This window comes from Tamandua tetradactyla, chromosome 14 (genome assembly GCF_023851605.1).
Source record: "Tamandua tetradactyla isolate mTamTet1 chromosome 14, mTamTet1.pri, whole genome shotgun sequence".
NCBI classification, from domain to species: domain Eukaryota; kingdom Metazoa; phylum Chordata; class Mammalia; order Pilosa; family Myrmecophagidae; genus Tamandua; species Tamandua tetradactyla.
This window is the reverse complement of record NC_135340.1, coordinates 23,385,359-23,413,341: the sequence shown is the minus strand read 5'-3', so window position 1 is coordinate 23,413,341 and position 27,983 is coordinate 23,385,359. Positions and strand designations below refer to the sequence as shown.

The window sequence follows — 27,983 nt, the reverse complement described above, 5'->3', positions numbered from 1 at the left end:
CTTTAGAAATATTAATAGATTAAGCGCAATTTTTTTTTAAGCATCTCTCACTGAGCAAGAAACACTAAATTATTTTAATACCCCAAGGTAAGGATGTTACTTTTAAGCCATTTTCTTTTGCAGATGGGAAAGGAGAAGGATGGGGTAGAGTGAACCAGCAAGAAGAGAGATAACTTTAGCTTTTCCATTTATGCTTCAAATCTGGATGAGTCTTCAAAAAGTCTTGCCACTCTTCTCTTTCTCTTCAAATAGGGGGGAAAAAAAAAAGACATCTAGAGTGGGCTGCATCTGCTGATGCCATATAGTAAAGTTAGCAAATAATTTTCTCCCCTGTAGAAACTGGGGAGAAATACGCAGAAACTTAATGCTGTGATCCAATAGGTATGATTTATTCACATATTGAAATAAAGAAAATAAATTAAAAGGTACCAATCACAATCACAAAAATATCAAAATGGAAACCAAAAAAGATCAGAAATAGGTAAGAATACCAGGAAAATTCATGAATTATCTTTTCAGGTAAATTAATTTCTTAGTATTAATATAATGATCTACCTAGATTAAGACCATTAGAAGCTATGATTCAGAAAGAGAAAAAGTTTCTATTTCCCAAAATTTTCTCTTCATGACAGAGATTCAGAGACAACATTTATAATGAATTCTATATTCAACAGCAAGAAGCTTTCACTTACCTAAATCCATAAAGTATAAAATGAAACATAATTTATTATTTCCTAATTATCCTTTCCTAAGAAACTAGATGCCATACTTCATCCTTTTATCTATTTATATAGGTAAATTTAAAGACAGTGATGGATACAAAAATATGAAAAGTTAGAAACAATCTAAAGGCTTACCAATGGAGCCTAGATTAATCCACAAAATGAAATACTATATAACCACTAAAAGTACAGTATTTTAGAGGACCATACACATTAAATAACAATGAGATACAAAACAATCTGATTACTTTGGAGACAACTGTATCCACCCAAAAAGACAGGTTCAAGTCCTAACCCCTGATCCTGCAAATGTGAACTACTTGAAAATCGGACCTTTGAAGATATTTAAGATGAGGTCTAATTGGATCAGTTGGACCCTAAACCAGTATGACTAGTGTCCTTGGAAGGAGAGAAAATTTGGACACATCAGGACACAGACAGAAATATGAACACCTGATGAAGCAGAGATCTGAGTTATGCTATAGACTGCTGTAAGCCATCAACAAACTTCAGAGGTAACATATCCCTGACAGTACATTGATTTTTGTCTCCTAGCCTCCAGAACTGTAAGACAATACATTTCTATTGCTTAAGCCAACTAGTATGTGGTACTGTGACAGTAACCCTTATAAACTAAGACAATGAAATTCTTGCTAAAAAAATAAAAAGAATTAGGTATTAACAGCCTGCTAAGTTTTTTAGAAAAAGTTGCAATTGTATGTACCAAACATCAAAATGTAGTTAAATCTCTAAGCGTAAGACTGCAGATGATTGCAATATTCTTTGTACACTGTCTGAAAAAACAAGCATGTGTTACTTTTGTTGCCATGAAATGATATTTTCAATAAACTAATTACAAAACTGTGTGTACTACGATCCTATTGAAAGTAAATTTTTTAAATGGTATTTCAATTTTAAATTAGAAATGAACATTATCTACAATTTTCTAAAGAACTTCAGCAGGTAAGTAAGTTTTAGAAATACATATATTAAATAACCCAATATTAAAATAAATGACTTCATTTCTTAAAAATAAAAAGACCTAAACCCTAAAATTCTAACGTCACTGTGTCTGTTAAAATAGTCAATCATGCAAAAATTCTTTTATATCAACATACATGAATTATATAGGTAGGTGATATTACAGCTGAACAGAGCTCTAGTACAGCACTAAAGGGTTTTAAATAAAATAAGCAGTTCACTGTACAGACTGAAAATCTTAGAACAGTTTATCTTTTTATGTGCATGTAATAACACAAGCTAGCAAACTGCCTAACAGTTAAATTGCTTAAGGTCAACTTAGCCTCCAAAATAAAACACAAAAATGCTTTATTAAAGAAAAACTCACATCTTTTACTACTACAATTGTCATTTTATAAACATGCATTTGTGATCAAGAAAGAACATGAAATAATAATAATCTCTAATTGCATTTCCCTTTATCACCATTATTTTCTCCCTGAAATAGTCAAAAAAAGACAAGCAGAAGTCAATGGTCAATTCAAAATAAAGCTTCCCAAAATTAAGTTTCAAGTTTCTCCATTTAATTCTCATAGGTTTTTCATATGGCTGCTTTTAAATCTGAGTCACAAAATGGAAATTAATCTCTTCGAGAGAGGTGCTATATCTACATTTACATTTTTACAGTACAATGGATACAACACAGTGATAAGTACATCCAGGCATCAGAAGATACCTAGCTACTGACTGAACAAGTCTACTGCCACCACTATTTCTCCTCCTAGGTTCCTGCCTCTACCAGATAGATAACAAAATACTACCTAAGAGATTTTTTTGTTACTACTATTGTTTTTTATAGGATTAAAAGCCAGAAAGCAGAAACTATGAAAAGAGCTTTCCTATTCAGAACTAGTTAAGCATTCCCAAACTAAGAAATGTAACTTGGATACATATGTTGGTTAATGTCCTGTGTGCTTAAAAAAAAAAAAGCATACTCTCTCCCCTTTGAGCAACATTCTATTTTTTATTTCAAGGCTAATATTTCCTAAATTTGGTAGACTTTTTAAAGCTTAAAAATAAAAAAAAGTGAAATCTTTCCTTCATTCCCTACCCCTTTGTATTTAAAATGATTCTGCACTTGAGTAATAACACATTAAATTATATTAAAATGAATTTCAATTATACAACAGACAAAGTTTAAAGTTAGTTGCCCCTTTTATAAACTAAAAAGAAATTACAAAAAAAAAAACCAGAATGGAAGTTTTTTTCTCAATATTGGTATACAAAAATATATATATAATAACAGTCAGATCTGCACTTACTCTTCACCCCTTTCTTCCCCTTTCGTTCCTTCTTGTACTGTTCCTTCAGTTTACTTATTAGTCCCTGGTCTACATCCCAAACCTCAGCAGTTGGGGAGAGGTCATCTTTGTCTACATGCAGCATATTATTAAAAGAAAAAAAATCAGCAGTTGGCAATGCAAGCTGTTGGCAGTAAACTGTTATAGCTTCACATAATCATAATAAAAATGTACTAACAGCATGTATGTAAAATACTTTAAAGGTGCAGTCTCAGTTCTGTTAATCACAACTCAAACTATCAATGCCTATGGTTTCTAAGCATTTAATACTAAAGTTCAGTGGCGCTTCATATTTACAAATCGCAAATGTGAAGGTGATTATTTTTCCAATAATTGCTATTCTTTCAACAGATACTGAATATCTTTCAATGTTATAAAAATTAGATCACTGCATCTTTATAAAACAGTCAATAAAAAGTTATTCAGCCAGCATCATAAAAGCAAATGAATGGACTCCATGCAAACTACTTTTAAAAGTACAAGCGGTCAGGGCTTTTACAGTAACAAAAATATTCATGCACTTTCTGTTATACTGATCCAGCATACACAAAGATAGCTGGACTAATGGAAAGGCATTCTAACCCAATAACATACAAATAGTTCCAAAATACATCATCTCAATCTGTATCCAAGCATTCAGAGAATCACACCTCTCTCACACCCCATCCAAATAGTTCAACATCTTATTACCTTCTCTCATTGGTCTACAACATAGATTAGCAAAACAAAAACCAAACAAAGAACACAAAACAAACTCAAATTCCACTGAAGAACTTTTTTTAGTGCTAATTTTTTTTTTAGGGTAAACTAAAAGCAGTAGAAATCAAAGAAAAGTGAAAACTTACATTGCTGTTTATCTGCTAAAGATGACACTTCAGCTATTTTAGCTAATAAATCCATACTTGTTTTAATTAAATACTTGTGCCTGGAAAAAAATTAGCTGTACAGTAAACTAGGGGGAAAACAATATTAAAAAGAGGCAGCATAAAAATAATTGGCTTTTATAATTGTTTTAAAAATTGAGGGTTTTTCCTTTCTTCGTTTCATTTTAAAACCATGTGGTTACCAAGTTTAATATCTTGCTATAGAGTACCAACTAAGAGTTTATATAACCCTATTATTTTAAAAAGTTTATATCAAAACACAAATGAAAAGTGAATTAAAAAAACTGACTAAATTGTGAGATTTTGGAGAAAATATATTTATTTAATTTTTGATAACTCATTATACCCTGGTTCACAAATCTTGTAAGCCTCTGGGTCTCAATGGCTTGATCTAATTAAATGGGCATAAAAGTCCTTCTTCCTTATATGTAGTAAACATAGGAAATTCTCATCTTTGACTGGCATACAGAAATTCAAATATTCTCTGTACTTTGGATCTTTCCTACTACAATTACCATCAATTTTTCCTTACGAACATATATATGATCACAGGCAAGATGTGAAATGCTACATCTAAAGCTTAAGGTTAATTTGCTAACTTAAATTACTAGACTGTCAAAACTGAAATTTATATGTAAGGTTATTTGTCAAATCTGCAATTGTAATACTGATTTTAAAAGAAACTTCACTTTTCATGTATTCTAATACAGTGTTTCCTGAAAACTAGGCTATATCAAAATTCCTTCTGTTGACTTATTGAATAGTTCAAGAAAATGTGACCTAAGGAATTAATCATTTGCACCTATCTTAATAAAGTTAACAATTCCTATTTTTAAAAGCAAATACTTAAAATAAGACAAACTGATAAATTTTGAGAATACCTTTTAAACCTGAGAGACTCCTTTCACAGGGGGAAAATATTTAAAAAGCCTTAAGTGGTATCAAATCTTTATAGAGGAAACTAGATAGGACAGAAAAATTTAGTAAAATAGCCAACCAGATATTAAAAAGAGGTTTACAGAAAAAAAAAAAAGCTGTGGGCAGCTCTAACTAATTTAGTAGAAGGGAGAGAGTGAAGTGAAAAAACAAAGGGAATTCAAAAGGATAAGCTTAAGGAAAAAAATAAGTACTACTTTGAAGATAATCTCACATCTAGAAAGTAAAGGTAAATTTAGGCATGTAAAGAGCAGGTTGGTGAACGCACATGTGCACAAACAACATCCTAAAACTCGCCTGGTAAATAACAGCTGATTTGATACTGTTTATAAGAAATAAGTAAGAGCAAAAGGGAAGAGGGAGCATAATCTTCTACATGCTAATTCCGTTTTAAAAAAATGTAGGGGGGGAAAATATCAAGAAATGAGGTTGAATCAATTAAGGGAACTTTTTTGTTTAAAAGAAAATACAACTATGTACAAACAAAGTTAGCCTTGACCATTCAAAATCACAAAAGCATGAAATTCTATTATGTAATTCTGATTATCAAAGAAAGGGATTATACAAACCTACTAAATGTAGCATAAATTTTTAACTAATTTCACTTTATACAAATGTTCACTACTTTATCCGCTGTATTCAAATACAAACATTCAAGCACAAATTGCATTTCATAGATCTATAAATGTCCCCAGCTCACTTTCAAAGTGTAGGACATCTACAAAATTTCTTCAAAATTTCTCATCTCCATGAAAGAATAAAATTAGAAATAATAATGAATAGTTTTTATTATAAGAACTAAAAAATAATATTAAACTCAGGCTACAAAATTTAAGGTGACAGAAGAAAAGCAGGATAAAAAAGCTTTTCTAAAAACAGTGATTTCATAAAATAAAAGGATTCAAATTCAGAGAGAGAGCAGACTGCTAGTAAACAACATAAAAAATAACAGACTATCCAATGTGGACAGGTACTGGGAAATGCTTTATTCGGACAAGACTATTTCTAATATAAAGAAAAACATTTGCATCCTTTACCCAATAATTTAGATATGAAAACGATCACCTTCCCACTTATAAGTGAAGTTAAATTTTTAGTAACTGAATTAAATAAATATAGAGGAATGTTTATATGTCCATTCTCTTTGTTTTAGAAAAACTGAGTATGACACCTGTTGGATATAAATGATAAACTTCAGGAACACTGCGTTATCCTTTGACAATTTCTCATTTTTTAAAGAAAGAAACTGCTGGAATCATTTTCTACTTATATGAATCCTTCTTTTCATGAACTTAAATTGCTGAAAAGATAACATTTTAGTCTCATTTGGAAGTGGTAGACTTCATTGGCTATTTATACAAGGAGATAAAGGTTACACTCAAATAATAATAGTAGAAAAGTAAATAAAATATTGATGTTAGTACTCAACGAGTAGGTCCTCTCTTGAAATTCTGCTCTAGAGTAGAAAGTCTTTGGACAAAAATACCAGACTGTTTTACATAAAGAATATGCCATTTCACACAAATCGAATTCCTGAAATTTTTGTGTATCTTTTTGCCTGGCAGTTCAACTTCTGGCAGTTTTAGCCTATTGAAATAGGAATGGATATAGGCCAAGAATTAGCTATACAGATGTCTGATAAATTGCTTTTGATATTTTCATTTTTTATTGAAAATAACCTAAATGTGCATCAGTAGGAACCTAGTTAAATAATCATGCACATATTAATAAAAGGTTTTGCAAATACTAAAAGCATAGTTGCAGAAGACCATATTAAGTGAAGTGCAGGTTACAAATGCAAATACAGCAAAATCTTTTATTAAGTAAATAGACAGCTATCTATATATATACCAAATGTGTTTATGTATAACACACGCTATATAAACACACATATACGTTAACCATAGTTCTCTCTACATATAGGTGATTTACATTTCCTACTTCACATGAATCTGTGGGTTCTAAACTTTCTAAAATATACATGATTTTTTATAATCAGGAAAAACCGAACAGCTCTTTAGAAAGTATTAGAAAAAGAGATGGTATTTCCAACAATGAATGGGCTGTACAGAGAAGTTAAAAGTAGAAAACTTACACGCTTTTAATGTTTCACCTGTGCAATTCTTACTCTTAAGTAGAATAAACTTCTACAGATAACATGGGCATTTTCAAAAAACAAATACAAAAATGTACATTCAAGTCTACAAAGTAAGTGGGGAGCTTTCTCATGCTTTGACTATGCATTTGCCTTTTCTCTTTCCATCCAGGAGAATAGAGAAGTGAAGGTCTCAAAATAATACCTGAGAATTATAAACAGTTAAAAAATAGCTGGTAATAAAATTCAGATCTTTTCAGTACTGGATTCATTTTTATTTCAAGATAGCAAGTATTTTACCTATTAGACTGTCTCTCCTGGCAGTATTAGGTTTTAATAATAAATGAAGCATTTTTTTTTCCAAGTGGGTTTCCAAGCACCGAAGCAATTTTAAAAAAATTAGTGCTAATTCCTAAGCAGCTACATGCAATATATATATTTAAGGTACTTAGAAACTTTCTCCAGTAAAACTCTGTAAATACTCTTTTGAGTTCTATCCACCAGATAACATGCTGACATTAAAAAGATGACTGAATGAAAATATTTAACAAGAACAAAATTGTGGACCTTATTTATAACCTTAAATTATTTTTATACTCTTATTTTACTTCCTAATGGAGTTTTTACTCTGTACAGAGAGAATAGTTATAGCCGGATTATTAGCAGCACTGTATATAACTTCCAAAGTTTAGGCCCTACTGTTTGTACACTGAATATTATATACAATTAAGTTTAATACTTCACTACATTTTGTTCAATAAATATACTATTCAGAATTAGTAGTTTTATTCCTTCCCAGCAAAAAGCAGATAATACTACTTGGACATATAGAAAGAGTTCATTCTTTTTGAAACTTACATTCATTTCTAGATTTAATAACGGGAATGTTTAAAACAGAACAAATACCTATTTTTTAAAAATCTGCTAAGAGCAAAGAACTGGAATACCAAATGAACCAAACTTAAAACAAGACAATTTCAAAAATCAAAAACACTCACTAGAAGCCATATATTAAAAGTCTGGTCACTAAATCTAAATAAGTTGGTACAGCATACCCTGAATTATTCAATACCATTTCTTTCCCCTCGCTCTGCTTAACTGCCACCATACATTCAGATACACACATTCCATATATAATATTTAATAATAACCGATCTGAAAGGGCTAAATTTCCCTGCCCACCCCCATATTTCTTTATCACCTTACCCCATTCTGTGCCATCCCCTGAACTCCGTGCTTCTCCAGCTCCTTCACCATCTTCGGCAGTCACTAAAAAATCAAATTCTTTCAGGGCTTCTTCAGTATCAGGGTCATCAGTGAGGTCAGCAGCTAAACCTTCATTACCTATCTGCAAAAAAAGACCATAAGCTAAGAGTTGTTTTTTTGCTAAAATTTAAAGACATCCTTTTATGTTTTTACCCAATCACCATTAAATTTACACATTTATTTTTATTCCCCAGATAGGTAGCTCTTAACAATGCTGTTTGAAGATCAGTCATGAGGTATGACACAAGTAATTTGGTACTAAGAATGGTTAAAGTCCTTATAAATTACAGTAAATTCTTGTTACTGCTGTCAATTCATGCATTTGCATGCAGATATATCTTGAATTGACCACACCATGGAAAACTGTAAACTTAGTCCATAACCCATGGCCTAGCTGATAAGGACATGGCATGATCAATAAGGACAGTAAATAATATAAGTTAATAGCTTTGGTAATTATAATAGTGCTTTGCCCTCTAGACTTAAAGGAAAGGAACAAAATTTCTATTTGCCCAATAGAGTATGTTACACATGAGAAGCCTGGCAGAAAGGCCGAGTTCTGCTATAGCAGACTGGAAAATTTTGAGGAACAGTAACATTTATTTCACATTACTGTAATATCCCAAGGAAGCACAAATAAACCTATTCCCCTTTTTCACATACTTGAAATACCATATACTACTCTGATAATTCACACAAAGATCATCTAATTTACTCCTTCATCTACACCCACTACCACTACAACAGACAAAGTCATTTTTGAGGTTATGAACAAAAGTTAATTTTTTTTTTTAACTGAAAAACCAGAATGTCACCACATATACTTACAATCCATAGATTACTCCCTCACCCAGTATGGGAGCATCCCCACTGCAGCTTCAGTTAATTAACACCTATTTACTGTCAATAAAGAGATGGGCTTCAGCAGTTATTTTCAATTGTGACAGGGGAGGTGTTACTTTTTTTAAAAGTTTCAAAACCACTGGATTAGTACTATGTTAAAAATAGAGCCTTCATTGCACATTTAGTGAACAATACATCAAATAATTCCACTATATGTGGTTAATTCAAGAACGGTTAACTATATAAAACTGTCAAGTAACATGATAAAACAAAGTCACTTCCAATATAACTTCAGATTCTCAAAAATTCCTATTCCAAAATATTACTTTCAATACATGAGTATACATAATCTAGCTAATGAGAATATAAAATCAGATTTCTACTTTGTGTTTATTCATCCGATGCTTGTCTTTTCCTTCTGGGATGCCTTCAATCATGTCATTTTCCTCCTCTTCATCACTATCATCAGCATTTTCTAAGAAATTGAATGTCTCAAGAACATCACCAGAGGGCCTGTAGGAGGAGAAAGAGATGAATCCAACTATTCTGATAGTTAATTCCAATATTTTTCACTGATTCCTATTTTAAAACAGTACATAAAAGGAGCTATAGCAATTCAAATAACAACCTACTTATAGTGTATCATCTAAATATTTTAACCAAGAACATAATTCTTGAAAGATTATTTATGTTCTAGGATTAAAGTAAAATGACTGTTCTTGGTTGACTTACTTTTTCCAATGTTTATTGTCCAGAATATTTTAGATAATGATTGTATCAAAAAATAACCCTATGGTATTAGACATTCAAATGTGCTATTATCTCTTAAAATAAAGCTATCAAAAAAAAGTGATTGGGTGGACAACAGTGGGTCAGTGGCAGAGTTCTCATCTGCCATGCCATGGACCTGGGTTCGATTTCTAGTGCCTACCCATGTGAAAAAAAAGAGTGACTTAAACTTAGCATTTCTCAAAGCTCTACAACATCTTAAAGCTTGACAAAATGTTTGAGAACTAAAATGGTAAGTACCAAAGTTTTGTTTATCAGGGTGCCCAGATTTGAAGGTATAGTAAACCAGACATAGAACATTGCAATGCATCTCACAGGTTTTTTTCCTTGTCTAGAAAAAAGGATCCTTAATCTAGCACAGAAATTTCAAGTCTTTCAGAACCACTCACTTAGTAGGTAATATTAACAATCTACTTTATCTATCTACTAAAATCATCTTTTTTTATTAACTTGATGTCCTCTACGTGTACACAAAAAAAGGCAGTGTTTTCATAAAATACCTTAAATATTTAACAGAAGAGGAAGCAACAGTAGAATATTCAGCTGAATAATGACTTACAATGAAAGTTTCTGCTCTATCATTGTAACTGGCTTTTGACTATGACAAAGTCATTTAATCTTTTTGGGTTTAACATCTTTACCTATAAAATGCAGAGGGGAACTATATGATCTCATGCACTAAAAAAGTACACGATAACAAAAATAATCTAAAATTAAGGGTCTCCCCTCCCTAGATTGGTTTTCTCCATTAATCCAAATTACAGTCTACTTTTAAAACCTCTTTATTTTGAAATAACTTCAAACTTACAGAACAGTTGCAAAAATAATAAAATTCTATACAGAAAACTCCAACATACCCCTCCACCCAAAATCTAGATCCAATTTTAAATATTCTGCAACTTTCACTCTATCATTCTATACGCCTGTCTGTTTACCTAATTTGAGAGCAGGATGCTCACATCACACTCCTTGTATACAGAATAATTCCATGTACATTTCTTACAAACAAGGATATTCACTTATGTAAGTACAGTTATCAGTTAAGAAATTTAATACTGATATAAAGCTTACATTCTACATTGTAGTTTTCTCCTGATGCCCTTTTGAGCTTTTTCTCCTCGTTCTCAGATCCTACCCAGTACTGTGTATTGCATTTAATTTTCATTATCTCTCCAGCTTTTTCTTTTTTTTTTGTAAAAACCTGGGAACATATACAACCTGAACTTATCCCAACCCCTCCCAAGCATACTTAGTTCAGTAAGATTAATCACACAATGTTGCAGTACCCTCACCATCATTCATTACTAGAACTTTACATTCACTACTAAAAGAAAATCTACATTCATTTTCCATTAACTCCCCATGGCTCCTACCTACCACTCCTGGTTATCTCAATGTATTTTTTTAAAAGTTTTTTTTTAATTGTAAAATATATATACAAAGCAAAGAAAGAAAAAAGTATTAATTTTCAAAGCACACTTCAACAAATAGTTCCAGAACAGATCCCAGAGTGTGTCATGAGCTACCCCTTCACCACCTCAGATTTTTTCTTCTAGCTGCTCCAAAACACTGGAGGTTAGAAGGAATATGATTCAGCAGTCATATTCATTTGTAAAATCTCATTTTCTCAGTTGTAGCTCCTTCTTCTTTAATCCTTCTTCCAATCTATAGGGATCTTTGAACAAGTCCCATTTTGATTTTTTAATGTTGAAAAGGACTGTCCACACTAAAGGATAGGGGGATGAAATTATTTGATAATCTTGGAGACTGGTCCTCTTGGTTTCAGGATTTATCTGACCTAGGAACTCTCAGGAATTATAGGTTCCAGGAAAGCAAACCTAGTGCATGAAACCTTTATAGAGTCTCAGTTCAAACCCTAAGTGTTGTTGTTTTTTTTAAATTTGAATTCTGACTATTTAATTTTTGTATTGATATATGTTATGTGTTTACATACCATGTGTGCCAGTTTGAATCTGTGGTGGACCCCAGAAAAGCCATGTCCTTTAATCCTCATTCAATATTGCTGGCTGGGAGCATTTTGATTGTTCCCATGGAGATGTGACTCACCCAATCGTGGGTGGTAACTTTTGATCATATAGCTTCCATGGAGTTGTGACTCCACCCATTAATCCTTTAAAAGAGGAAACATTTTGGAGAGAGTCCCTTTTTAGAGCCATGAGTAAGCCACAGCAGAGTCAAGCAGAGCCATGAGGCTGAGAGAACCACCGAATCCATCAAACAGCATCCTCTGGAGATGAAGGAGAATGCCCCCCACAGGAGCTTCAGGAAGCAAGAAGCCGGGAAAGAAAGCTACCAGACTTTTGCCATGTTCGCCGTGTGTCTTCGCAGTTGAGAGAGAAATGCTGAACCCACCAGCGTTTCTTGAGTGAAGGTAACTCCTTCTTTGTGCCTTAATTTGGACATTTTTATAGCTGGATTTTTTTTTTTTTTTTTTTTTTTTTAACATGGGCAGGCTCCAGAAATTGAACCCGGGTCTCTGGCACGGCAGCCAAGAACTCTGCCACTGAGCCACTGTTGCCCGCTATAGCCATGCTTTAATTGGGACATTTTCTCAGCCTTAGAACTATAAACTATCAACTTATTAAATTCCCCATGTTAAAAGCCATTCCATTTCTGGAATATTGCATTCCAGCAGTTAGCAAACTAGAACACCATGTAACCACCCAAAATGGAAAATCAATGCTTCACAATATGATCATATATATAGCTGTACATTTATCACAATCAAATTTTCTTTGTGAAAAATAAAATATATACAAAACAGCAATAAATTTCAAAGCACACCGCAACAATTAGTTGTAGAACAGATTTCAGTTCGGTTTGGGTTACAATTCCACAATTTTAGGTTTTTACTTCTAGCAGCTCTAAGATAATGGAGACTAAAAGAAATAAGACTTAAATGTTAAACCCTACCTTCTCTGTTTAACTCCACCATCACCTTTGAGCTTTCTTCCACTCTTTAGGGGTATATGCTCTATGCCCGTTTCAGCTTTTTCATGTTGGAAGGGGCCGTCGATAATATGGGACGGGGGATGGAACCAGGTGATGTTCTGGAGAGATCCCCTCTGCATTTTAAGACTTATCTGGTCCAGGACTCCATCTAGAGATTGTAGGTTTCTGGAAAGTTATCCTAGTGTATGGAACATTTGTAAAATCTTATATAATGTCACAGGTGTTCTTTAAGATTGGCAGGAATGGTTTTGGTTGGGGTTTGGCAAGCTATGATAAGCAGCAACGTCTAACTGAAGCTTGTATGAGAGTGACCTTCAGGGTAGCCTCCCAACTCTATTTGAACTCTCTCAGCCACTGATATCTTATTTGTTGCACTTCTTTCCCCCCTTTTGGTCAGGATGGTATTGTTGATCTCACAATGCCAGGACCAAACTCATTCCTTGAATGAGAATGACTTCCCTGGAAGTCATCTCACATGCCACCACGGAGATTTTCACCCTTGGATGTCATGTTCCACTTAAGGGAGTGGGCAACGATTTCACTTGCAGAGTTCAGCTTAGAGAGAGAGAGGCAGCATTTGAGCTACCTCTGGAGATAACTCTTAGGTATACCTATAGGCTAAGCTTCTCTGCTATATACATGAGCTTCATAACAGCAAGCCTCAAGACCAAAAGCGTGGCCTACTGATTTGGGTGACCCTAAAGTTTGACACTCTCCCAGGGGATTTCCTGATGGTAAAGTCTAATAGCTCTATATTTTCCCCCCAAACTCCCAAGGGATTTTGCCAATACTTTTTGATTATCTGCTTAATATACTCTAGGATGTAACCTGGCATTACATTATGTTACAAGGATGGCAGGCCCTCATTCTTATTCTGGGCTCCCTGTATTTGGGTTGTATAAACGATCTATCCAGACAGGTTGAGTTAGATTATGTGCTACTGGAAATTAAGGTTCTGGACAAAATAAATCTTCCTACCTTTGGTCTCAAAGAGCAGGTGAAGTTCTAAAACATAGACAACAGCTTCCTTACCCCTGTATTGTGAATGACCTTAATCCTAATCTGACTGGCTTTGTTCTTATTTCTAAATACCAGGTTATATCTATATAAAACAGCCTCTAAAAATCCAGAAATAACAATTACTGCTCTGGACTAAATGCAAATGCTATTAAGAGCTTAAAATCTAGGCCCCAGTTTTCTCATAAGTATTTTCTAAATGAGACCATACAATATTTGTTCTTTTGTTTCTATCTTATTTTGTCTCACCAAATGTCCCACAGGTTCATTCACAATGTTGCATGCCTCACAACTTCATTCCTTCTTGTAGCAGCCTAATACTCGATCATATGTATACACCATCACTCGCCAATCTACTTTTCAGTCAGTGCATCCTCCAGCCACCACTATTCACTGTCATCATATATAATGTCCAAAGTCAACAGTCTATCAACATTCTCAATTTTAGGTAATTCCATTGTTCCAAGAGAAAGATAACCAATACACACACCAGCACCAAACAGAAAATCAAAACTTCCCCTTAACTCTTGTCGCTTCCCTTATTATTTACCCCTGATGTTGCCGTGGTACGTAGTTGATGTTTTTCTGTTAAACATACCCCACAGCATGCAACAGTAGTAATTCCCTTATGGCCTGAACTTATGAATCTTTGTACAAGATTCATACCTTTGCTGTAGTTCATGCAAGAACTTATTTACATTTGTAGTGTTAATCAGTAGGACACATGGATCTATACATCCCCTTTCAAACATGTTCACCTTTAATATGGTAATATTACAGACCCACTAGCACACTGCTTTGACTTCTATCTATTCCCTTACATTTAAGTTCAATCTCTCAAGGTATTCTTAAATAGCATTTAAGCATGACCTGGAATCTGAACAACTCTACTATACCCCACCTGACTAAGCATTTGGTTTAAGGACCTGTATAAAGACTAACTGCAGAGAGGTTTCTTCAAATGTTATATTAGCAAAAGCAAGCAAACAAACCTACCACGACAATAAAACAATAGCCCCCCTCCACCATGCTCCAAGCACCCCTGCCCCCACCTATCCCTGCCACCCCCTCCCCAGCACAAACTATTTCTCCTGTGCAAGCGGCAGAGTATCACCACACCCCTCCTGGAATCCATGCCCAGCCCTTGCCCACTACCTCCCCACAGCTGTCCCCTACAGGCACTCAACTGTGCATCTGAGGCACACCTCCATCAGCCTACAGAGTAATAAGAACCCCCAGACCATGCGCACATCTGTGCCCCGCCCCCTAGTGTAACCATACCCCCGTCCACGTAGGCACAATCACACTCAGCCCCCTGAGCTCTGTGTACGTGCACACCAGGGTCCCATACCCCACAGACACACACACACCAGGCCACCACCCCCTAGACTTGTGCAGGCCCACATTCTGCCCAACTGGGAACCCATGCATCCGTGCACCAATCCCTCAGCTATGTGTACCCTGCCCCTCCTCGCCACTCAGCCTCAAGCACTCTGGTCCAACACCTGGCAAGTGCTCATGTGTGCAACTGTGGCACATAGCCCCAGCTCTGCACATGTATGCACCCCTGCGCCACCCACCCAGCACCTATACATCCATGCCAGGGCCCACACAGACCATAACACCTACCCTCAAACCAAGTGTCACACCCCGAGACCTGTGCTCCATCCCTGAACAGGCGCACATCCTCATTCCAGTCCCTCCGGACCTGTTCCCCCTGCTCAAGGATACATCCATGCCCCACCCTCCCTGGTCCCTGAACCCCAAACCTTGATACCTATGACCAGCATGCTCCACGCACCCACCTGCAACCTTCTTGCGCACCAGCCCCACCCATCTGTACAGCCCCCATGATCCATCTCCAACTGCACCCTGCCTCTGTGTCCCTCATGCCAAACCCTGCTCCTGTGATCCAAGACCTACCTGAGCTGCACCCCCTCCCTATGGCCCCCACACCACATATCCACAACCCTGCGACCTGCACCCGAAGCTCCCAGGCACCAGCGTAGCACCCGACCTGAGCCTACCCCTGTGCTGCAACCCAACACTGCATTGTCGTACCTCACCCCATGCCCTACATCCAGCCCAACACCTGTCCTGTGAATACAGAACTTTAGATTACTGAAGAAAATCAACTTCCAAGATAGCTCGATCAAGATATTCACATGCCTTGGAGGCAAGAGAAAATCACAAAGATTAGTTGAGGATATAATGAGGGAAAACTTCCCAACCCTTATAAAGGTCATAAATAAGCAAATCAGAGAAGCCTAATTATTCCCAAAGAGAATAAATCCAGATCAGTCTACTCTAAGATACATACTAATCATTTTCTGTCAAACGTTGGATAGAAGCAGAAAATCCTGAAAGCAGCAAGAGAAAAACGATCTACTACATATAAGGGAAGCCACATAAGACTGAGTTCAGACTACTCAATAGTCACTATAGAGGCAAGAAGGCAGTGGTATGATATATTTAAGATCCTGAAAGAGAAAGACTTCTAGCCAAGAATTCTGCACCCAGCCTAACTGTCCTCCAAATGTAAGGGAGAGGGGTGCATGAGTCGTTCAGAGGTTAGAATACCTGCCTTTCATGTGGGAGATCCAGATTCAATTCCTGGATCATGCACCCCCCCCCCCCCCCCCAAAAAAAAGTAAGGGAGACTGATACTGTGTCAAACTTCAGGGACACCCAAATCAATAGGCCATGACCTTGATCCTAAGGCTTACTCTTGTGAAGCTTATGTAGGTAGCAGAGAAGCTTAGACTACCTAGAGGCATGCCTAAGAGTTACTTCTGGAGGACCTCTTTTGTTGTTCAGATGTGGCCTTACTCTCTCTAAGCCCAATTCTGCAAGTGAAATCATTGCCCTCCCCCCTAAGTGGGACATGACATCCAGGGGTGACAGTCTCCCTGGTGACATGGGAGATAACATCCAGGGATGAATCTGGCCCTGGTACTGTGGGATCAACAATTCCATCCTGACCAAAAGGGGAAAAGAAGTGTAATTAATAAAGTATCAGTGGCAGAGAGAGTTCAAATAGAGTTGAGAAGCTACTTTGGAGGTTGCTCTTATGCAAGCTTCAGGTAGACCTTGCTACCTATCATAACCTGCTAAACCCCAATCAGGACTATTCCAGTCAATCCAAAAGAACACTTAGGGCAATATATGATTCCACAAGGGTTCCATGCACTAGAGTAATTTTCCGAAAACCTACAACCTCCAGATGGGTCCCTGGTGCAGGTAAGTCCTGAAACCTAGAGGGCTCAGTCCCTCCAGAACATCAGTTAGTTCCATCTCCCTGCCCCATTATTAGTGAGAGACCCTTCCAATATGAAAAATTTAGAATGGCCATAGCCCAAACGCCCCTGAAGAGAGGGATGGAAAGATCAAAGGTGACGGTGGAGTCATATAGTGAAGACAGGATTTAACAAATAAATATGAATCTGAACCATTAAACTGTTATCTCTTTTAGTCTCCAGTATCTTAGAGCGGCAGAAGTAAAAACCTAAAATTGTTTTATTTGGTTTCTTAATTTTTTAATTAATAAATAAATTAAAAAATAAAAACCTAAAATTGTGGAATTGTATGTAACCCATGTCAAACTCTCAAATATGTTCTACAACTAATTGTGATGCTGTGCTTTGAAATTTATTACTTTTTTGTTTATGTTATTTTTCACAAAAGAAAAGAAAAAAAGTCGATTGTGATGATAAAAAAATATTGAAGTCCTCTCTAGCCTCCTATATTCTGAAGCAGCTAGACGGGAAAACCTGAGAGGATCGTATGGGTAGCCCATGACACACTCTGGGATCTGTCCTGTAACTACTTGTTGAAGAGTGCTTTGAAAACTATTTTTTTTTCTTTCTTTGCTTTGTGTAGTTACATATTATACTACACAATAAAAAGTTAAAAAAAAAGTAAGGGAAAGATTAAAATTTTCACATACAAACAAATGCTGAAAGAATCTGTCAACAAGAGAATGGACCTAGAAGAAACACTAAAGGGAGTTCTGCTGGCTGAAAAAAATAGACAGGAGAGGGAGATCTGGAGGAAGGCATAGAATTGAAGAGTACCAGTAAGGTAATTTAAAGGATAAAAAGAGAAAGAGGAAAAAGAAAATACAAATCTGACAAAAAAATGCAAAGGATAAGATGATGGATTCAAGAAATGCCTTTATGGACTAAACTTACCAATTAAAAGATATAGATTGGCAGAATGTATTAAGAAATATAATCCAACTATACACTTACAAGAGACTCACCTTAGACACAAGGATACAAATAGACTGAAAGTGAAAAGATGGAAAAAGATGTTCCACGGAAGCTGTAACCAAAAGAAAGCAGGGGTAGCTATACTAATATCAGACAAAATAGATTTTAAATGTAAAGACATCATAAGAGACAAAGAAAGAAACTATATATTAAATAACATCCTTGAGCTGTTACTTCTTAGCAAGGATTTAGTTCTATTATATAATCCATACCCCATACCCACACTTTATCCCCTGGTAGTAATATAGTTATATCAATTCATTTTTTTTTACTAAATTAATTATTTTATAGTTAATTATGACTAGATAATATTATTTCCATTTAAGTCAGATTATAAGCAATATTTCTGCTTTCTTTTTAGTGCATATGGCATTCCTTAAATTAATAATTCCCTAGTCAGTTAAAAAAAAATTGCTAAGTTTTCCATGGATGATGTTATTTATTCTTCACCAGAAATTCTCCTGCTGAATTGTAAATTTTCTTTTCAAATCCTCACATATATCAGGTAAGGCATTTATTTCGTATTTTCTATGAGACTCTCCTTGTGATGATCTGTTGCCTTCCTCAATTCTATTCTCGTTACTCTCTAGGCCCAATGCACAACTATTTCATGAAACATTCTATGTCTTTCCTGTGTTAGGTACCCTTTTTCCTGGGTCTTCTACTTTCTTCCTTCTTGGTGTGTACAGGCATAATTCAATTTAATCTCTCAGAATGCTGAGTCACTTTCATGCCTGAACATCTTTAATTCAATCTTTCATGCAATACAGTAATTTCACCCAATACAAAAATGAAAGTAGAAATCACACTCCCTCAGAATCTTGAAAGCATTGCTCTATTATTTTCTAGGAACAAAAGTTGCTTTTGGAGAGAGGTAGGTCAAAATGGTGGCATAGGAGGTATGGAATTGAGTTAATCCTCTAGAGCAGCTAGTAAATAGTGAGGAATTATGTGGCACACCTGACTGGGGGACATTTGTGAAGAGACACATATCATATACTAGTACAGAACAGGGAGAAAAGTTCAGTTCACACCAGAGACCTGTGAATAAAGCCTATAAAATCCGAAGGTTTGTACCCTTTCCACACTACACAGCAGGCTCAATCTGAGATACTCCCCATAGAAAAAAAGAGAAGCAATCTTTAATGGAGGCAAGGGAGAAGAGTGAAGTCAAACTTTTGTTTAATTAATAACTTGGATTAACAGTTCTAAGCACAGATAAACAAAGAGCAAGCAGATTCCTCCCAGCAGACAGGAGGTGGGACTGATAAAGAAAAACAAACAAATAACCTGAAACTTTTAGAGTCAAAATACCGGAAAGAATGTATCCCAAGGTACAAAAGAGCCAGGCATCAACTCCTGCTCTTCACAGGTGAACCTTGAGGGGAACTGGGGACTGGCTACAAAAAGGGATTATTTTTTAAATAACTATTCTAAGTAGCTTATTAGAGAAAGCTCCAGACATTTTCAATTGTCAGACTTGATCTAGGCAAGGGCAGGGTTAAGAGATGTCTCAAAGTAACAAGTCAAATGAAGGAGTTAATTCCCTAAAGGACTTATCTTCCCCAGGAAAAGAGGGTGCAGGGCCCAGTTCAGGTGACAAATCTTAATCAGAGAATTCAGAACCCAGGGGCCTGGGTTCTGACCTAAGCCTATTTTCTACCTCAGCCTCTGCCCTAACCACATCCCTGGCAGCTATAGAATCTGCTTAGAATTTAAAGCACCATATACAGTGAAAGGGAGCTGCAGGCTAATAATCACCACCTGCTGGAAAGGATAGGAAAAGCACTGAGTCTAGAGGCTTCACAAGAATGTCTTAACAACCTACTGGGTATCATCCCTAGGGAAATTTGATAGTAATTAAATCCTCCTCCTGACACCTGGGGCTGCCCTGTCTAGGAAAACCTGACTGATAATTGGGAGACCATCATAAAAAAAAAAAAGGCGGCTTCATTTAGGCATGGCAAGACCAGAAAAATAAGAGCTGAAAAACTGAACAGATAAATAGAAGCTATGCTAGGGTTCTAGAATAAGTTGAGCTGAATGCCAAAAAACAAATAGAGAACAAAACCAACCAAAAAGAAAACCCAAGATAAAAGAACAAAAATGACCTCCAGAATAACCTAACCAAGGACATCAGATGCTGAGACACCAACAAAAAAATTATGGGTCATACTAGGAAAAATAATGATATGGCAGAAGATAAAGGAACAAATTAACACCTCAAATGATTTACAAGTGTTGAAACAACTAATTAACTTTCAATCAAACATGCTGAATCAAGTTAAAGATCAAATTAATGAGTTAAGGGAAGACATGGCAAAAGATATGATATAAAGACATTGGGTGACCATAAAGAAGAACCTGAATGCTTGAAACAACAAATGGCAGACTTATGGGATCGAAACGCAGAACAGAAGAGATGAAAAACACAATGGAGACTTACAACAGCAGGTTTGAAGAGGCAGAAGGATTAGGGAACTAGAAGACAGGACATCTGAAATCCTACACACAAAAGAACAAATAGGGAAATGAATGGGAAAATATGAGCAGGCACTTAAATAACATGAATTACATAAATACACGTATTGAGTGTCCCAGAAGGAGAAAAGGAAAAAGGGACAGAAAGAATAATGGAGGAAATATCAGTGGAAAATTTCTCTACTCTTATGAAAGACAAAATTATAGATCCAAGAAGCTCATTATACCCCAAACAAAATAGACCCTTACAGACCACTCTAAGACACTAATCAGATTGTCAAACATCAAAGACAAAGAAAGAATTCTGAAAGCAGAAAAGAAAAGTGATCCATCACATAAAAGGGAGGCTCGATAAGACAGTGTGCAAATTTCTCAGCAGAAAACATTGAAGCAAGAAAGTAGTGGTATGATATATTAAAGATTCTGAAAGAGAAAAATTGCCAGCAAAGAATTCTATAGTTGGCGAAACTGTTGTTCAAAAATGAGGAAGAGTTTAAAATATTTTCAGACAATCACTGAGAGTCTGTGACTAAGGGACTGGCTCTGGGTGGGCCACAGTGGCTCAGCAAGCAGAGTTCTTGCCTGCCATGCCGGAGACCCGGGTTCGATTCCTGGTACCTGCCCATGTTAAAAAAAAAAGAGCGAGAGACTGGTTTTGCAAGAAGTATTAGACAGAAAGCCCTACAGGCAGATAGGAAAAGTCAGGAGAGAGAGGTCTTGAAGAGTATAGAAATGAAAACTACCAGTAAGGGTAAAAAGAGAGAGAGAGAGAGAGAGAGAGTAAAGGCATATAAAATTCAAAAGACCAAATGATAGAAGAAAGCACTGCCTTTATAATAGTAACAGTACCTGTTAATGGATTAAACTCCCAAATCAAAAGACACAGACTGGCAGAATGGATTTAAAAAACAGGACCCATTTATAAGCTGTCTATAAGAGACTCACTTTAGACCCAAGGATAAAAACAGGTTTAAAGTGAAAGGTTGGAAATTTCACGCAAAGATCAACCAGAAAAGGGTGGGGGTAGATACAATAATATCCGACAAATTAGACTTAAAATGTAAAACAATTAAAAGAGACGAAAAAAGACACCATGTATTAATAAAAGGAGCAATTCATCAAGAAGATACAATAATCATAAATATTTATGCCCTGAGTCTGAGTGCCCCAAAATACAAGAGGCTCACATGGATAACACTGAAGGGAAAAGTAGACACCTCTAAATAATAGCTGGGTGCATACAATACATCATTCTCATCAATGGATAGAATATGCAGACAGAGGGTCAATAAGGAAACAGAGATTTTGGATAATACAATAAATGAACTAGACTTAACAGACATTTACAGACATTACACCTCAGAACAGCAGGATAACATCTTTTTCTCATGTGCTCATGAAACACTGTCCAGGATTTACAACATGCTGAGTCACAAAGCAAGTCTCAATAAATTTAAAAAGAATGAAATTACACAAAACACTTCCTTGGATCATAATGGAATGAAACTGGAAATCAGAAACAGGAGGAAGGCCAGAAAATTACAAATATATGGAGGCTAAACAACATACTCTTAAAACAACCAGTGGGTCAAGGAAGAAATTACAAGAGAAATTAGTAAATATCTCAAGGCAAATGAAACGAAAATACAACATATCAAAATGTATGAGGTGAAGAAAAGGTGGTGATGAGAGGGAAATTTATTGCCCTAAATACCTATATCAATAAAGAAGAAAGAATAAAAATCGAGGAATTAACTGCTTACCTGAAGGAACTAGAGAAAGAACACCAAACTAACCCCAAAGCAAACAAAAGAAATAAAGAAGATTAGAGCAAAAATAAAAATGAAATTCAGAACATGAAAATAACAGAGAGAATCAACCAAACCAGAAGTTGGTTCTTTGAGAAAATCAACAAAATCAATGAACACTTAGCTAGGTTGACAAAGAAAAAAGAAAAAAAGAGAGGGAATGCAAATGAATAAAATCCAAAATGGGAGAGGAGATGTAACTACAGAACCAACAAAAATAAAGGAGATAATGAGTGGATACTATGAGCAACGATATGCTAATTAACTAGACAATGCAGAGGATATGGACAATTTCCTAGAAAAGCACCAGCAACCAAACCAACATTGACTCAAGAGGAAACAGATGAATTCAACAAATCAATCACAAGTAGAGAGAGTGAATCAGTCATCAAGAAGCTCCCCAAATCAACTTACTCATATGGAAAATTTTTGATATTCTCTTAAGCAGTGTGACAAACAAATCAACAGGCAGAGCCCTCGATCTTGGGATTTGCCTCTATGAAACTTAACTCCTGCAAAGGATAGGCTAAGTCTACTTAAAATTAGGCCTAAGAGTTGCCCCCAGAGAACCTCTTTTGTTGCTCAAACGTGGCCTCTCTCTTTAAGTTGACATGTCAAGTGAATTCACTGCCTTTCCCACCACATGGGACATGACTCCCAGGGGTGTAAATCCCCCTGGCAAAGTAGGACAGAACTCCCAGGATGAGCTGTGACCCAGCATCAAGGGATGGAGAAAACCTTCTTGACCAAAAAGGGGAAGAGAGAAATGAGACAAACTGTCAGTGGCTGAGAGATTTCAAACAGAGTCAAAAGATTATCCAGAAGGTTATTCTTACGCATTATATAGATATCCCCTTTTTAATTTATTGTGTATTGGAGTGGCTAGAGGGAAGTACCTGAAACTGCAGAGCTGTATTCCAGTACCTTTGTTTCTTGAAGATGATTGCATAATGATATAGCTTTTATAATGTACGTACATTTTGCATGATTATATGCTATATGAATTTATGATATACCTCAATCCAACTGCATTAAAAACAAAACAAAAGGTATTAGTAATATGATGCCAGTATGATTCCCAGTTTTTTTGTATGTGGTCTGATTTTTCTGTCACGAAGATTTTAGAATCTCTTCCTGATTTTCAGTGTTCTTGATGATGGTCTTTGCATGGATCTTTTTCATTAATTTCATTGGGCAATTGCGGGAATTCTTTCAATTTAGAAACAAATACATCCTTGGAAATTCATTCTGGAAATATATTCCAGGAAAACTTCTTGTATTAACCACTTTAATATTCTTTTCATACCATTCTATCTGGTCTGCTTTTCTGGAACTCCTATTATTCTTGAATGTTCTGAACTGATCATTGAATTTTCCTTTTTTTTGGTCCAGTTTTCTCTTTTCCCTTTTCTTTTCAAAACTTTTTTACTGTTAAATATAACGTATATAAAGAAAAGAAAGAAAAAGCAACAGTTTTCAAAGTACACTTCAACAAGTAGATACAGAACAGATTTCAGAGTTTATTATGGAATACATTTTACAATTTCACATTTTTTCCTTCCTTCTAGCTGCTCTAAAACACTGGGGGCTAGAAGAAATACATATATATTATTTTTCTTTTTCATGAAAAATAACATATAAAGAAAAAAATAAATTTCAAAATACATCACAACAATTAGTTGTAGAACAGATTTCAGAGTTTGGTATGGGTTCCAATTCCACAAAATGATAGGTACTATTATGAATGAAGATGATGGGATTTTTTTTATCTTGTTCTTTTCAAACAAACGCTCCTTTTACCAATATCACTCTACTCCCTGGTAACCTCTAATTTACATTATATCATTTGTGAATTTGCTATTTCTAGTCATCTCTTACAAGTGATATCATAAAACGTGTCCTTGTGTTTGCTCATTTCATTGAGAATAAGGTTTTCAAAGTTCTTTCATGTTGCAGCATATTTCACGACTTCACTCCTTCTTATCACTGAATAATATTCTATAGTGTGTTCAGCCATAATTAATTTTATTGCACATCACTTTATTGTGCTTTGCCAATATTTCATTTTTTACAAATTGAAGGTCTGTGGCAACTCCGCACTGATCAATTTTAGCAGTGTCATTATTTTCAACAACATATGGTCACTTCAAGTTTCTGTCATTTTTTAATTAAGGTATATATATTATCTAAGACATAATGGTATTGAATACATAACAGAATACAGTATAGTGTAATGTAACTTTTATATGCCCCTAAAATTCATGACTCACTTTACTGTTTGGTTTATTACCAAACCGGCAATATTTCTGAGGTATGTCTCTATGTACCACATTATGCTTATCCATTCATTTGCTGACAGACACTCTGGAATTGTTTCCACCTTTTGGAGACTGTGAATAATATGTGCAAGTTTGAGACCCGGTTTCCACTTCTTTGGCTATATACCTAGAAGGAGAATTGCTGGGTCATGTCATAATTTTATATTAAACTTTTTCAGGAAACATCATATTGCTTTCCACAGATGCTGCCTCTTTTACTTTTTTTTATATTCCCATCAATACTCTAGAGTTTCAATTCTGTCTACATCCTCTCTTCCCCAATGAATCTTTATAAAGTGGATGTTTTCTCACATGACATACTATGCACCCAAGTCCCCCATCCTATAAATGCAACAGTAACCTTCACTCAGCAGAATCTAGTAAATATTACTCTAGTATTTACTGAGAGGGAAATTTACAGTCCTAAACATCTATATTAAAAAGCAACAAAGAACTAAAATCAAAGAACCAACTAACTGTACACCTGGAAAATCAATAAAAGAACAGCAAACTAACCCCAAAGCAAGGAGAAGGAAAGAAATAACAAAAATCAGAGCAGAAATAAACGAAACGGAGGGAAAAAAAAATTAACAAAACCAAAACTCATTCTTCAGAAAAATTAATAAAATCGAAAAACCCTTAGCTACATTGATAAAAATAAAAAGAGAGAACATGAGAGGGGGACATTATTACCAACCTCACAGAAATAAAAAGAGATAGTAAGAGGATACTATGAACAACTATATACCAACAAAATTGATAACTTAGAAGAAATGGACCATTTCCTAGAAACTCATAACTATAGAAAAAATAGAAGACCTCAACAAGTCAATCACAAGAAAAAGAGTGAATCTGTTATTCAAAATCTCCAAAAAGAGAAAAGCCCAGGACCAAACAGCCTCACAGGTGAATTCTATCAGTCATTCTAGGAAGAGTTAATACCAATCCTCTTCAAAATCTTCCAACAAATTGAAGGAGAAGTGGCACAACTTAACTCATTCTGTGAGGCCAACTTCACCCTAATATAAGTCAGATAAAGATACTACGAGAAAAGAAAACTAAAGACCAATTTCTCTAAGGAATCTAGAAGCAAAAATCCTCAACACACAATGCTTGCAAATCAAATCCAACAGCACATTAAAAGAATCACACACCATAATCAAGTGGGTTTCATTTCAGGGATATAGGGGTAGTTCAACATAAGAAAATCAACTAATTTAATATAACACATTAACAAATCAAATGGGAAAAAACACATGATCATATCAGAAGAAGAACTCAGATAAAATCGGGCATCCTTTTCTGATAAAAACACTTCAAAAGTAGGAATAGAAGGAAACTTCCTCAACATGAAAAGGGCGTTTATGAAAAACATCATATTCAATGGTGAAAGACTGAAAGCTTTCCCTTTAAGATCAGGAACAAGAAAAGGATGCTCACCTTTCCCACAGTTATTCAACTTTGTGCCAGAAGTTCTAGCTAGAGCAATTAGGCAAGAAAAAAAAAAAAAAAGAAAGAAAGAAAGGGAAAAAAACCAAAACAAATGGCATCTAAGTTGGAAAGGAAGAAGTAAAACGTTCACTGTTTGCAGATGACACAATTCTATTCTTAAAAAGTCCCAAAAAGTCTATAGGAAAGCTACCTTAAACAAGTTCAGCAAAGTGGAAGAATACAAGATTAACATGCAAAAATCAGTGGTGTTTCTCTTCACTAGTAATGAGCATTCTCAGGAGGAAATCAAGGAAAACAGTCTATTTACAATAGTGACTAAAAAAATCAAATATCTAGGAATAAATTTAACCAAGGGTATAAAGGACTTTCATGTAGAAAACTACAAGACTTTGCTGAAAGAAATCAGAGAAGACATAAATAAATGGGAGCATGTCCCATGTTCATGGAAGTTTAGAGTCATGTACGTCACTAGAAGGAAAGCTAGAAGGTAAAACATGGGACTGTATAAGACAGTGAACCCCATGGTTGATGATGATTGTGATTAAAATATAAAAAAGTTCTTTCATGAATTAGAACGTACGTCACTACTACAAGGAATTACTAATAGAATGGTGTTTGGGGAAAATAACTACTGCAAAGCATGCACAATATTTAACAGCAATATTTTAATGTTCTTTTATCAGCACTAACAAATGTAGCACAGCAATAAGAGTCAATAATGGGGGAGACAGGTATGGGATTTTTTTTTTTTTTGAATAATGAAATGTTCTAAAATTGACTGTGGTGATAAATGCACAACTAAGTGATGATACTGTGAATTACTGTTTATATACTTTGGGTGGATTATACGGTTCGTGAATGTACCTCAATAAAACTGCTAAAAAAAAGTAGCGATGGCTGCACATATCTGTGAATATAACAAAAAACAAAAACAAAAACAATGAACTGTATTATATACATTAAATGGCTAAATTGTATGGTATATAAATTATAGTTCAATAAAGCTGATTTAAAAAACTATACAATAATAATTTTGCTTTTACTCTTACCCTGTAAGAATATTCTATGATTCCTGAAATCCAGAATAAAGAAAATAGGGGCTCTGTTAAATGTCAAGGTGTTTTTATTAATGGGCTTATTTCACAGAAATATAAATACCAAGCCAAAGGGTTATACTGTCTTCAAAGCTAATAAAATATGTTTTAAGACAATTACATAATGTGAAAAAACACATTAGGGTATTCTATAAACTGTACATATTTTTAGACTTAATCTTAGCCAAATACATATTATTAATTGCATAAGCTCTTAATGAACTCATAAGTAACTTTCTCCCCATTCTTTTTCTTCTCTTTGTTCTTACATCTATATAAACACACTTAGTGTAACATCCAGTGGTAAAAAATGAAATGAATTCCATCTGCTAGACTCCATGTTTATCTAGTTTATATTAATCAAAAGTGCATTTAGGCAGGCAAAGGTGGCTCAGTGGTAGTGTCCCTGCCTGCCATGCTGGAGACCTGGGTTCACTTCCCGGTGCCTGCCCATGTAAAAAAATAAACAAAAAGTGTATCTAGTCAACAGATTGTAACAAGTGTTTACAAGGATGTAAAAAAACTTGGACTCTCATATAATGGCAGGAGGAATGTAAAAAGGTACGGCTACTTTAGAAAAGAGTTAGGCAGTTCCTCAAAAGTTAACACATGTGACCTAGCAATTCCACTCTTAGGTACGTACTCAAAAGAATTGAAAACATATGGCCCTCCTTGCATATGAATGCTCAAAGCAGCATTATTCATTATTTCAA

The 27,983-nt window shown here is 35.2% G+C and overlaps 1 protein-coding gene across 5 annotated transcripts in view; it reads right to left on the bottom strand.

The window, feature by feature from the left end:
* Positions 1–27,983, bottom strand: part of STRN3 (striatin 3) — a 150,233-nt gene that overhangs the window by 38,986 nt on the left and 83,264 nt on the right. For 3 of the 5 annotated variants that reach the window (XM_077127018.1, XM_077127022.1, XM_077127020.1), the window contains 3 exons: positions 9,451–9,580; positions 8,165–8,306; positions 3,005–3,115 (listed from right to left, as the gene is read on the bottom strand). In XM_077127018.1, the coding sequence (XP_076983133.1) occupies positions 3,005–3,115; positions 8,165–8,306; positions 9,451–9,580 (383 nt within the window). The remainder of the gene's footprint in view (positions 1–3,004; positions 3,116–8,164; positions 8,307–9,450; positions 9,581–27,983) is intronic. The other 2 variants (XM_077127019.1, XM_077127021.1) reach the window with 1 other exon arrangement.